Source organism: Scomber japonicus, chromosome 4 (genome assembly GCF_027409825.1).
Source record: "Scomber japonicus isolate fScoJap1 chromosome 4, fScoJap1.pri, whole genome shotgun sequence".
NCBI lineage: Eukaryota > Metazoa > Chordata > Actinopteri > Scombriformes > Scombridae > Scomber > Scomber japonicus.
The window spans coordinates 9,376,439-9,390,550 of record NC_070581.1 but is presented as its reverse complement, the minus strand read 5'-3'; the positions used below and the strand labels follow the sequence as shown (position 1 = coordinate 9,390,550).

Below are 14,112 nucleotides of genomic sequence, written 5' to 3'. Positions count from 1 at the left end.
TGCTGTGTTCAGATAGAGAAGAGCTGTGAAGGTCCATGTGACATTATGTGCGTTTGTGCTTCTGCTTGAGTGTTCCTATCAATGCAAACTAGTCTGTAGGTTAATCAAGGACGAACTTACCGTGCTTATATCTGCTGCATTTGTTTTTTTTCCAGTAAAGCAGGATATCATCACACCATCAAGATAGACATAAGACACAGCACATGCTCTCAAGTCATACTGAATGTATACTCTGGGCTTCCTCTCGCCTGTTGGCCTTATTTACACTTTGTTTGGTGTACTTAAAATAAGTCAAGTTTGCATTTTTTGCCTTTTACCTTTTGGATTTTTTTCTTTCTTTTTTTTTAATATCCTGGTTTTATGTGATTATCATGGATAAAACAGCAGTATAGCAATGATTAATCCAGCTTGTTGTTATCAGTAAATCCATCTAATTGTTAGCAGAATTTCAGAATGACAAAGCGGTCTTATTCCAGTCATGCTATTTTTAGGCAGATAAGCAGGCAGCTGAATACTTACAATAATTATGCAGGATGCTGGGGAGAACATACACTCTGATTTGAAAATGCAGAACTTTGGTAAGTAAAGAGGAACAACGTTGTACTTCTCATTGACAAACAAAATAAATGACCTGTTATAGAAATGTGTGCACGTGATTTTCAGGTTATTGTTTTTTTTTTACAGTCAAGAGTTTTTTGATCCTGAACTTTTAATGAAATAATCATTATGTTTGCATCCTTAACCAATAAATCTCCCACTTACATTACTTGCTGCCCATCTTTAAAAGGTTAAGTTAATATCATGATATATAAAAAGATGTTTAATGGTCAAGTTTTGCTTTAAACATTAATATGATTTAAACAAACATTTTAATAACTGTACTAGTCTCTGTATGCCAATTTACTTTTTATAATTTGCCATGACATTGAGGAATATCAGTGTTGCATAACTGTGACTACATTTCTTAGTCAGTTTCATGAACACATGGATTTAAAGAGAGAAAACCATGTTAAGTCATCTGTCATGCAGTGGAATAGAAAGTAGCGAGCCGGCGCTGAGCAGGGATGATGCTGACCTTGGCTTCCAGGATAACTTTTTTTTCCTTTTTTTTTTTTTTGTAAAGACTGTCTCATTGTCATAAATCCATAAAGGTTATCAACGTCTGAGAGAGGGAGAGCAGGGGAGTGAATGAAAATCTAATAGGATGTGTTTGGCTCATTCCAGAGTTAATGGTGTTAAACTCTGAGAGGAAAGGGGGCTTTGGCCCGAGAGTTTAGGAGGGGCCTTTAACAGGGCCATAGACCTGTGGCACCCTGCCAACAGCCACTAATAGAGCCATAAAGCAATTACCCGGAAACACTGACAGAGAGAGAGAGAGGGATGGAAGGAGCGAGAGAGGTGGATTATGGGACAGATGAATAGAAGAGCAGACAGTAAACAGTATGTTTAGTGGAAGGATGGAAAGAAAGAAAAAAGGAATGTGAATTTCATGAGGGGAACGAGAAAAGTGATGGTGGGGGGGAAATAGGATTTGAGCCATTTGATATGACCATTAGCTGATAATCAGTTTGCAGACAGAGAAAGAGAGAGTGAGACAGAGAGATTGCATCTCAACTTGCACATCAGATAATACTGACTGTCTGCTAACCCCCCTGTGGTCCTGAAAACTCTGTTGTACATGCTATGTTTGTGTGTCATCACATGTAATATGTTTACAGGACGTTATTTCTGCTAAATAAACATGTCCGAGGATGTCACTGGATTTAAAACAAGTACATAGTAGTCAAACTGCTGAGCCGCATCTCGCTCTTAACATGCTCCCAGGCAGATATCTTATAGAGTAGAAGTACGTGTGTGCGTGTCAGTATGTGTTCCCGTTTTGTGTGCACCTATACAAACCAGCCAGAGGACTTTGAATATGCAAAGTGTTACCAAATGTTTTCTGGCTTATCAGTCTTTGAGCTCAGCAGCTGAATGCATTTTTTTGTTCTACTGTTCTGCAATCACGATTCAGCCTTTCCTCCAAATACATTAGATATGAAAACTACAGAGTATTAAAAAAAGGGATGATCCCCTTTGAGAAGATTTGTGTTGTTTTGTTTATAGAATTCAAAGGGGAAAAAAATCAGGGTGTGATAAAAATGGATCAGTATTTTTTAAAGTCATAATGTCTCTGTAGCTTTTTCTTTCCTGTAATAGTTTGTGACTGTTTTTTATCCTTCCAGTGTTGGCACAGATTGAAAAGGTCACAGCTATTCAACAATAATACTTGAGTGTATATAAGGATGTGTTCAGCTTTGCAAGAAAAATTCCAGTATTGCAAAGATACGAACTAGTCAGACAGAATAAACCAGATTAATGCTTCACAGGAGACAAATGAAATAATGTCTTCAGTCTTAAAATGAGAGCAGATGGCTTGATGAGCTGGGCATTTTTTATAGTGTATATGCATTTATAGTCTATGAGTGAGCGTAGGCGAAAAAGTGTGCATGGTCTTGATTTTGTTTGTGTGAGCGCATACTGTATGAGCATGTGTGTGGGTGGCTGTTTGTGTGTGTATGTGTGTGTGTGTGTGTGTGTGTGTGTGTGTGTGTGTTTGGTGTTGAAATTTATGCAGAGAACAAGATAAAATCCTTGTGGGTCCACCTCTGTTGAAACGCATAAAAAATAACCAAGTGACTGAATTCTGCACCTGTTTTTTTTTTTTTCTGCTCAGGCGTAACGATGAGGTGACCCACATTAAGATCCAGAACTCAGGTGACTACTACGACCTGTATGGAGGCGAGAAGTTCGCCACGTTGGCCGAGCTGGTGCAGTACTACACCGAGCAACAGGATCTCCTGCGCGAGAGGAACGGCCATGTCATCGAGCTCAAGTACCCACTCAACTGCAAGGACCCCACATCTGAGAGGTGCACGCAAGCTCTCACAATAACGCCCTCATGTGCAAATAGGCTCACATTTGCATGCAGCTAATAACTCCTCTGTGTGTGTAAATCCAGGCAGACAGGCACTGATCAGATCTATATGTTGCTCCTTTGACAAAACTCATTAAAAGTACATGCAAGTTTATCCCACAGACAATCGAAGTTTTTGTTGTACAACTTCAAGGGTGACCTCATCCTGTCATGTGAAGCAGCTAAACGACCTGAGACATGATGATGTTTGACTAACTATCAGTGCAGTTACAGCATCGTTTTGTGCTCTCATTTCTGTTAGTGAGAATAAAATCCTTGAATACCCTTGTACTAAAGTGCAGTTGGAAAACAAAGAAACAATATGAACTAATCCACATATCTGAACTCAAGTTGAATATTCTAAAGGTAAATTATTATTATTAATGTAGGAATAAGTGAGATCAAAACCTCCTCGTCATGTCTTTGAATGGAGCTTTTTGCCATCAACACAGGGCTGTGCAATATGTCAAACAATGATGAAAGCTAATGTTTACCAGTTACCTTTGTTCCACTGTTTTGCATTGCATTGGAAAAATGTGTAACTCTGATAATGGTCACATTACAAATAGCCATTTGATCCATTGTTTATATAAAGATATTGATTAGCACAGGTTTAAATAACTATTTAAAAAAAGATTATGTGCAATTAGTGTAGAATCATTCATTTAAACAGCATAATATTATAAAACATAATTACAGGATAATGGTATCCTGACAATGCAATTCCACTAAGAGCCAATAGAAAATTATATTGCAATTATATTACTAACAAAGCCTATTGTACATCTCCAGCTAGTATACTGTGTAATAGAATGTCAATAATGAAGAAACAGCTATTAATTAATTAGCTGTGTACCTATACACATATCATATGGAGGGTAGGTGCATTGTTCTACACACACACACACGCACACACACACACACACACACACACACACACACACACACACACACACACTGTATTGAAAGGCACTTCACATCCATATGCATAAATAGTGGTGTACTCTCAAATGCATCTTCAAACAGACTAAGTGGGTGGTGCTGCTGTTTTTGTTTATGCACACCAAGTATCCACACACGTAATACCCTTCCAGAGAGTATACACAGGTTGGACACAACTACACACTTCAGCACACACCTACACGCCGTCTTTTAGATGCGAGCCAGCTGGTGCATTAATGCAGGGAATCCACGCACGCGCTCGTACACAAACAGGAAGCATTTTGGAGAGCTACAAATTTATCTCAGTCTTTGCTAAGAAATTCACCATGTTTTAGTTGCGTGTGTCTTCGGTAGCAGCTCAGGTTATGTACGCACGTTCTCTTCTATTACACATCTGCACAATGCAATGTGTGTATATCTCACTTTCTATTCAGGTCGAAGAGCAAGTTGTGATCTAGGGTTTTGGTTTGTGTGGTTTTTCCATTCTACATACGTCTCTTGTCTTCCCTCCTACACATTCTTGCTCACCACACAGGAAAAAAAAAAAAAGCACACATGCAGGTTTTTCATCTTAACATCAGCAACTGAGAGAGGCTGCATGCTATGTTAGAGGCACTTTAATTCTCGAGTAGGAGTCTACGCTCATAATACACGTATAGAAAGACATTATGTTAAACACTAAAGAATGGAACTTTTTCCTTTAAGGCAGGAAGCAAATCGCTAGTCCTCCCCCTCAGTTGGTCAACTTTCTGTCTCAACTCCTCTCACTTGTGTTGATAATTCATGTCTTGAAAGAGTGTCTAGCAGAAGGCTGAGCTTGTTGATTGTCACAGGATTTGGAGGAGCAGATGCTGAATATAGCCAGCGCCTCTTTTTGTTGCTGATGTGACTGATCTGTAGCTGATAGCTTAACCTTGAAAGACACAGTGAGCTCACTACCGGCCCATTTTAATATGACGTGTTATCTACAATAAATAGTTTTGTCTCAAGACGTCAGTGAAAGCTAACATTGGATTAGTAGGAAATTCAGGTTTTCATGCTTATATAAAATGAAACACAACATCACAACATAAAAGCATAAAAGTAATTACAAGGATCTACAAGAATCTGTATTTATTCACAATAATCTGGGGATTTATAAACCTAGTTTTTAAAATTTAGTCAGGCTTTATTTTTCTCATCAAGTTTAAATGATTTGTTTAAAGATTTGGCACAAATCGTGTTACCATGTTTGTCTGTGGTAATTTTAGTCATCAGTTTGTCAATTAATATGTTTCTGTGTGTGTGTGTGTGTGTGTGTGTGTGTGTGTGTGTGTGTGTGTGTGTGTGTGTGTGTGTGTGTGTGTTTTCTCACTCATCTCCAGATGGTACCACGGGCACCTCTCTGGGCGAGATGCAGAGAAGCTGCTCACAGACAAAGGCAAGGCCGGCAGCTTCCTGGTTCGGGAGAGCCAAAGTAAACCGGGCGACTTCGTCCTCTCAGTTCTCACCAATGAGGAGAAACATGAGAACGTGGACCGCAAGACCAAGGTCACCCACGTTATGATACGCTACCAGGTACCTCAGGCATAACTTTGATGCTTTGAGTCATCTTCAAACATGTCATGATGTGTTTTTGCACTCGAGGGGCGCCTCAGACTTGTTGTTGACCTGTTTGATGTTCGTCTCCAGCAGGACGGTAAATACGACGTGGGCGGTGGAGAGAGGTTCGACACCCTTGCTGACCTGGTGGATCACTACAAGAAGAACCCCATGGTAGAGAAGAGCGGCATCGTAGTGCACCTCAAACAGGTATGTGGGAGACATGAAACAAACAAATTTATAAAAGCATCCGGTACGTTGAGGACATTGATGGTGTTACATTATGCTGTTTAATTCAAACCACATGAAAATGTTATTGGCATTCTTGTGCTTTTTAAATTTAGTATAATTTGTTTTGCTCTGTTGACTAATTAAATCTCCTTGTCCCAATGTAATAATGACAGCCCTTTAATGCTACAAGGATAAACGCAGCCAACATTGAGAACCGGGTACGAGAGCTCAACAAAGTAGCGGATAATTCTGAGAAACCAAAACAGGGATTCTGGGAAGAATTTGAGGTACGTCACTTAAAAATTATCAACACTAGATTCATTTCTTTCAATCATGATAATATATATATTTTTTAATTTAAATAGCGTTGTTTCCTTTTGAAATTCCAGTCCAGACTCTGCATTCAGTGGTTTTATTAAATGAGGCTTCAGTTAAATGTTGGATGACTCGAGTCATATGTACAAAACATAATTGGGGAAATTAATTTACCTAAATCACTTTTTTACTGCCATCTTCTCTGGTATGCAAAAAGTTTGCCACTGGTGTTTAGAGAATAAAGTCTCCTGTACAACACAGTCCTTGCAAACATACACAGTAATTTGTCACATTTTATTTCTATAAATGTCATATAAAATGTCTGTTATATTAATGTCTATATATTTCTCTCATCTTACATCTACAGTAGGTTTTTCTTCCAGTGTGTTATTTAGTTTCTTCTTTTTCAAGTGAAATTCAAATGTATTTATCCTATCTCAACCTTTTCATATTGATGTCAGCCAAAGCTTGTATTGTTGCGTGCTCTTATGTTCCTGTTTTTGTCATTTTCATGACACTGACTTATCAAACATGTGAATCATTTCTATTGTGTCAGTGCATAAAAGGCAATGGATTATGATTTGGCATTTGCTGGTACAACACCTAGTTTTTACAGTTTAGGTGCATCTTGTTACAGATTATTGTCTGTTTTAACTCTTATTGGATAGCCAGCTCATTGCCTCCTTATTGAGATGTGAGTTATCAGTTGATAAGATATAACTAGTCTATTTGGCTTTGTGATTTTATGCATCACTAAAAAATAGATAAGAAAACTATGCTCTGATTTCATGAGATATGCATCAAAAGTAAATATATGAAGAGCTTTTTGTGCTCTGGATACATTTGAATATCTCTGAGAAACAGTTCCTCGTATGTGCCCAGTCTGAACTCTAACACATGCAGCTTTTACTCTTCTTACACTCCATGGTGACCCCTACTGCATTCAAGGCCCATTACACTGTACATACACACACTATTAATTAGCATCTAAATGTCATAGTCTTAGTAGACCTGATTTGAACAATTATCAGACATAGCAGTTGCATTATAGCAGATATTGTTTATTTATTTATTTATTTTTATTACTAATGGTCTCATTTCCTTTCATTCTCCATTTTTCTTTTCTCTTCACCTACTAGGTACTTCAGCAGCAGGAGTGCAAACTGCTGTATCCCCGGAAAGAAGGCCAGAAGCCAGAAAACAAGAGTAAAAACAGATACAAGAATATCCTCCCCTGTGAGTAACACAGCAACCTGCCGTTTCCTGTCTCTCCAACTTCCTGTGGAAAGAATGACATGACACAAGTAGACAATGTAGAGGCCTCGGCAGAGTGTGAAGATCAATTTGACTTTAGATTAGAAAAAAAGCAACCTTCATGTGCGCTCTAAGGAAACTGTAGACGTTTTGTTGTGCCTTAATAAGTTTCACTTTGTGTTTTCAGTTGACACAACTCGGGTTGAAATTACGGAAGCAGATCCAGACATTCTTGGTTCAGACTACATCAATGCCAACTACATCAGAGTGAGTCTGCTTAGCAATACACAGTATGCATGTATGTCAACAGCTATGCATTACAGAGAGACAGTAATGATACACAGTAATCAAGAAAAACATAGCATCATGATGTCTAATACCTGTGCATGGTTTAGTAAATATTTCACTATATTTAATTTTAGAGTTTGGTGGTTGGTACATTATTACACTCATCATCATCATCATCATATGGCTTTTTCTGTACTGTACAGAGTATGCATGAAGAGGGGCGCCATGTGCAGGAAGGCAAGGTCTTCATCGCCACCCAAGGGTGCCTACAGAATACAGTCATCGACTTCTGGAAGATGGTGTACCAGGAGAATACACACGTCATTGTCATGACCACGAAAGAGATGGAGCGAGGAAGGGTGAGCTCTTGTCACTGAACATACTGCAGATAGTATCTGTGATATATATAAATAATCTGTTCGCCTTACAGCTGAACTAGAAAGGTAATTGATTTAGTTTAAATGTTTCTTGGTGTTCCTGGAAATACATTATATTCCTAATATCATATTATAGTTCTATTTTTCTCTGTCCCTCTCTCCCTAGCTTTTTTTTTAGTACTCCCTCCAGCACTCACTACTAATCACTTTCTGGTTTCTCAATATTGCACTCCTTTGAGCCGCTTGATTACTTGTAATAATGGAGGACTATGAACACAGGGGTACTCTGCAATTGGACACATAAGGTTTCTTGATGAGAGCAAGAGCAAAATGTCCCAAATGTATTCCATTAGATGTTAAAAATTCACTGAAGCAGCCAAGTTAAATTAATTTAGGAGCCACTTTAACAACCAGATTGGTCACAAAAAGCCTAAACGAGCCACATAAGATAACAGAACAAATGAAAACAAGAAAGGACTCTTCATTACAAAGTCAGAGCTGGTGTTTCATACACTTTCAGTGGACAGTTTCAGTATCTTGTGATGGGCTGAATGCTTTTTCAGGCACTTTCCAACCCTGACAATAAGAAAACTGGGGGCATAAAAGTTATTGCTGGTTTAGCTAAAAATGGTCCGATATACAAATCTACAGTACATTACTCTAAACATGAACTGCATGTCAACCGTTGTTGTTCAACATTTTCAGAGGAAAGGCAGTATTTGATGGCATTAGCTGATTGTAAGAGAGAAGGGTGGGTATGTGTAGAAGGGATGATGATGTGTGTGTATGTGTAAGGTATGGGGGTGGGGAAGGAGACAGCTAACAAGGATAGTATGACAGTTAAGCTGATTGGAAAGCTGCTTGAGATGAGCTGGTTCTTTAGATTGTCTAATACCCTCCACCCTCCCTCTCCTCTCTCTCCCTGTCTCTCTTTCTCTCTCTCTCTCTCTCTCTCTTTCTGATTTGATTTAGAACAAATGTGTGCGTTACTGGCCTGACCCACACACCACCAGGGAGTTCGGGAAGGTGCTGGTGAAGAACGTGGAGGAGCACTCAGCACAGGACTACATCCTTAGGAAGCTGGAAGTGACCCGTCTGGACCGGGTAGGGAAGACTGTGTACTCAATCAGCACTGACACACTGACCTGGGTTCAGATTATCTAACCCTACACACACTTATGAATAAACACAGTCCTAGATAATTCTACACACATGGGTCTTTGCAGTATTTCGCTTTATTTTGAGCGAACTTTCATTCTATCAGATCTTCATCAGAGCAGACAAGATTCAATAATGAACAGGCAGGTAACAATAACTAATCTGATTCTTCTCATTGGCAATATGCAATACTCATACTGAAGCCTGAATAAAAAACCCTTTGATGTTTTTATGCCTGATTGGCAAATTGAGGATAAAAAAGAAAAGGCCACTCCTATTGTGTTGTTCGAGGGAGCACCCTCCTGTTAATGCACACAGCAGTCAGTCTGTTTGAATCTAATTTGAAAGTGGAGGAATTTAAACATTTGGATGTGTGTGTAACATTTGGATATCCAGCCTAGGTGTAGGTGGAAGTTTGCATATGTAATATTTCCTTTTTAATCCTATGTCCTATTCAAAACTACAATGGTGGTGCTGCACCCAGGTAGCACAGTTGCTAAGTTGAATACCATAGAACCACAATGACCTTTTGTAGCATGACACCCCCGTCTCTCCATTGTCCCTGTGATAAAAGCATAAAATGCCCTGTGTGTGTATATATATATATATATATATATATATATATGTGTGTGTGTGTGTGTGTGTGTGTGTGTGTGTGTGTAAACTACAGTGGTGGAGCTATCATTCTGCTAAGCCGGTGTGAGAGCAATGACAATTTCCTCACCAAAGATTGTCCTCGAGTATAGCTGAATTACAACTCAGTGAAAGCCGTAGCTATATAAAGCCATTTCTTCATGAATCACACTTAGTTTATTAAGGTTACTGTCAATCTACTGAAGAAGCATCAAACCAAAGAGGACAGACCATTTCTGCACATTGAGGCATATGCAATGTAAATAATTGACAATGTCAGTGTAAAGGAGAGGCTCAGTTTTTTAAATTGTTTTCAATTTACTGTATATTCCCATGCCCATATGTATACAGAAGAGGTTTCTGATTGCTGTAATCCTTCATGCTGGTGTCAACATACCTTCCTCAGCATGGAAAGAAATGAGTGACAGAATCCACAATACTAATAATGAGAGGAAGCATATTCCAGCATCCAGGGATACTCATTAGTTATTATTACAATGCCTGTTCCAGCCACAAAGCTTACATGTGATTACCAGAGAGTATCCCTCCATCACAGTACAGCATGAGCCAGGCAGCACAAAGGGTGCTGGGACTTTTGAACAGATTATGACTTTGGACAATTACCACTTTGAATGAAACTGCGCAAGCATCACTCATTAGCTTTTACTGAAGTTTGTGATCCATTTTAGTGCAGAATGGAGATATATTTTGGATTTTGTCTGCTATTTCTTACAGTGGTCTCATGTCTTTTAACAGCTTCATACCTACAACTCATTATTTTTGTTTGCTGTATCTCTTTCTTGTAGAAGGAGCTTCCGAGGTACATCTGGCACTACCAGTATCTAAGCTGGCCGGATCACGGCGTGCCCAATGAGCCCGGTGGTGTCCTTTGGTTTCTAGAGGAGGTCAACCGCACCCAGAGCACCATTCCAGACACTGGACCCATTGTTGTCCACTGCAGGTATGAACAGGCAGGAAGGACATAGCTTAGAGTTCAGACAAAAGAGACTGAGACTGGTTGGACCACAGGATAATTTATAGTTTGTTACGTGAATGAAAAAAGAAAAAAAAAAGAATGAGGTGATGTGGCACACAGTTCTTGTGCCTCAGCTGATATAAACAACAATTATTAAATTCCCATCTTGCCCACACTCCGGTGTATACCCACACAAGCACACACAATGGCTGTCAGCCTCCTCATCTAAACCACAAACCTGAGGGCAACATTATTATGATACTGACGATACCCAAAACATCTGGCAAAGACAATTACAACACAGTCATCAGCCTATTTAGAGAGCCAAAGCAGAGGGAAAATGTATGAGAGACAAATAGAATCCAGTTTTATTCATCAAGTTAGGACACTCACACGTTGTAATGTCTTCAGCGTGAGTTAAATAGTAAATGTATATTCAGATCCAGAGACGTGCTTACACACACTGTTAGACATTTATTATTGAGTTGGGGTTTTCCCGGGAGTTTCCTGTATGGCTAAACCCCCTTCTCAAGGTCACCACTGGCTTTTTTCCATTTTATGTTTTTCGTCTCATTTTGATAAAGTTTCAGGTGTTTTATAAAACACCTGAAACTGCACTCACATACATTATCATACATTTATGAAATCAGCATTTCATGAAATATGGTGTCAGTTGTCCACATGGGTGCGCTATAATTAAAGTTCAAAATTTGTCGTTCTTATTGGAAATGCTGTAAGTCAACACCAAATGTATCACATATCAGCAGTGTAACTACTTATACATCACATATAGCTGCTTTAAACCAACCAAGCTATTAAAGCTGCAAGCAAATGTTGGTTCTCTCATAACTCTGCTCTGCTTTATTCAATAAAACATCACTGTGTGTGCTTTTTCTGTTTCATGTCAGCATGACCACTAAACTAACTGACTAAACAGCAGGTCCTATTTGGAAAAGGCACAATCAGTTTTTGTCCTGCTGTAGTCAGGATGTTCCCCGTGTCTTCATCTGATGCGTTTTGATCAACAAACAGCAGGAGATATAAAAACCTGATTTAAACTTTGGAGTTTGATGAAAAGCATTTATTTATAGTTGAGGATTGTAACCACTTCAGGTTTATCTGAATATTGTCATGATATGGTCTCATTAAGAGTGAACTGATTCACTATTAACTTCTAATACTGATTTGAAGCAATGCATTTTATATGTTGTCCATTTCATATTGACTGATAGGACTTTGTCCTTTTGCTGTGCTTCCCTGTATTTCAAAATACAGAGAACAAACATAATGACACACTTAAAAAACACATCTGACTCATTTCATCGATTATTTTTGTCGCAGGGAAAATAACACAGTTCTCAAAGAAATTCAACAGCATTTGTATGTGACCCAACAATAAAGTTAGTGTATTGCTGTTGAAGAGTGATATAATGTAATTGGCAGCCTTTTCACTTTAAGTGTTATTTCCAAGATGAGAAAAACGCCCATGCAACACTTTTTTTTTTAGAACTGACTAGATAACATGCTTCTCAGAATATGACATTTTACAGTTTCACCTTGACACACACATTTAATTTTCTCAAGTGCAGCAACCACACATGGTTTGACCTTTCACTCTGTTGTCCCTGCAGCGCCGGCATCGGGAGGACAGGCACTATTATTGTCATTGACATCCTTATTGATATTATTAACCGCCAAGGTAGGAGACTCGTGTGTATGAAACTGCCATTGTTGACTTTTTATATTAAAATGTGTCACTTGAAAGTATTTGTACTGTCTGTCAGCTGATCCCCGGTTGCTTGTGTGTGTACGTGTGTGTGTACGTGTGTGTGTATATGTGTATGTGTGTGTCCTAGGACTGGACTGTGACATTGACATCCCTAAGACCATCCAGAGGGTACGGCAGCAGAGGTCAGGCATGGTGCAGACGGAGGCCCAGTATAAGTTCATCTACATGGCTGTGCAGCAGTATATAGACACAGCCCAGAAGAGACTGGAGGAGGAGCAGGTACTCACTAGAGCTACACTAAAGGTCAAAATTACAGATTGGCTTCCAAAAAGTGAAAGAACAGTACATAACATAACCATTTCTGACACAGTAATGAATACTTTAAAACATTTATTTGAGACACTTGAACCAGCTGAGTTGACAGCCTGAAGGCCAGCTCCGTTTGTTATGTTATGACACTAATAGCAGTGAGCAGGCATCACTACAGTGGTAACTGTCTCAGTAAGTCTCCATAGTGCCGTTCCACAGCTCCAGGCTACCACACAGGACTATTTAAAGTTAAATCCAGGTCTTACACTGACTGTCCTCTATACTGAATCTGCCTGAATCATGTTGTCACTTTGCAGAGGAATAAGATGAAGGAGAGAGAATACTCCAATATCAAATATCCTCAGATGACCAACTCAAGGTCCAAACCCAATATGGCATCCTCACGCTCTTCTTCTGTGTAAGTATAACACACATCATGGATTTGATTATTGAAGACATGATCACAGAACCATAGCAGTAAATAAGTTGTTGTCTTCTGTATGTTATCGTAGGATGACAAACGATGATTCGTCGAGTGTGTACGAGAACATAAACTTTAAAAGCCCTCAGACGTCTTTTAGCAGTAACACCAGGAGGTAAAACCATCGCCGTGGACCTCCACATCTCTCTGTCTGCCTCTCTGTGAGTACATCATTTATTTCAGTCTATATAGTTTGCATCTCATGTGAAAACTAATTGGTTTGGTATTTTGGTATGTTAGAAAATCCATCACTTGTAAAAAGCAATCCTTTCTACTGTAGCACTTTTATAAAAGGTCTGCATTAAAGCTGATGTGGTAGAGAAACTGAATTTGATGCTGTCAAATCTTTCCTACTGATACAAGACAGATGGTTCAGTTTCTTTCAGTGAATCAAATTAATATTCCTCATGTAAAAAAAAGAAGGAAGAGTAATGTTCTCTCATTTTCATGGCTCAAATTATAGGGTGGCCAGAAGCGGCTGAGCTCCCTTCAAAAAATAAAAAAAACCCTGCGTTTCCTTTAAAGTAACAAAAGATTCAATTTAGGTTCAAATTACAATCAACCTCAATTCTCACAGTCTCATTCTTTACTCTCTTAGTGATTAATTAAGCAGAAAGGGAACCCAGTAGTGTGAATGTGATCCAGTCAGTGCTTTGGTTCGGGGTCATCAGCACAAGCATACATTGACCAGTAGATGTATTTAAAAATGTCTACTGATTTTTTTTCAAATTCTGTCTTTTGGACTCGTTAGAAAATGATTATACTTACAAATATAGATCCAATGTCCTTTTTACTATTTATTTTGATCTCTCGATGTCTGATTTAAATGAGAGATTCAGGTGTGTTCTTTGACATATTTTAAATGTGTAACTTTTAATATTT

General features: G+C 38.8%; 1 protein-coding gene across 2 annotated transcripts in view; it reads left to right on the top strand.

Moving 5' to 3' along the window:
* LOC128357528 (tyrosine-protein phosphatase non-receptor type 11-like) overlaps positions 1–14,112 on the top strand; it is a 37,294-nt gene that overhangs the window by 20,034 nt on the left and 3,148 nt on the right. The window contains exons 3-15 of one of the 2 annotated variants that reach the window (XM_053317893.1): positions 2,717–2,911; positions 5,263–5,455; positions 5,573–5,689; positions 5,884–5,997; positions 7,165–7,261; positions 7,467–7,546; positions 7,771–7,926; positions 8,917–9,048; positions 10,542–10,696; positions 12,343–12,410; positions 12,568–12,719; positions 13,067–13,167; positions 13,262–13,391. In XM_053317893.1, coding sequence (XP_053173868.1) covers positions 2,717–2,911; positions 5,263–5,455; positions 5,573–5,689; positions 5,884–5,997; positions 7,165–7,261; positions 7,467–7,546; positions 7,771–7,926; positions 8,917–9,048; positions 10,542–10,696; positions 12,343–12,410; positions 12,568–12,719; positions 13,067–13,167; positions 13,262–13,349 — 1,648 coding nt within the window. In that variant the 3' untranslated portion in view covers positions 13,350–13,391. Of the gene's footprint in view, positions 1–2,716; positions 2,912–5,262; positions 5,456–5,569; positions 5,690–5,883; positions 5,998–7,164; positions 7,262–7,466; positions 7,547–7,770; positions 7,927–8,916; positions 9,049–10,541; positions 10,697–12,342; positions 12,411–12,567; positions 12,720–13,066; positions 13,168–13,261; positions 13,392–14,112 lie in introns of both variants that reach the window. The other variant, XM_053317892.1, reaches the window with a different exon arrangement.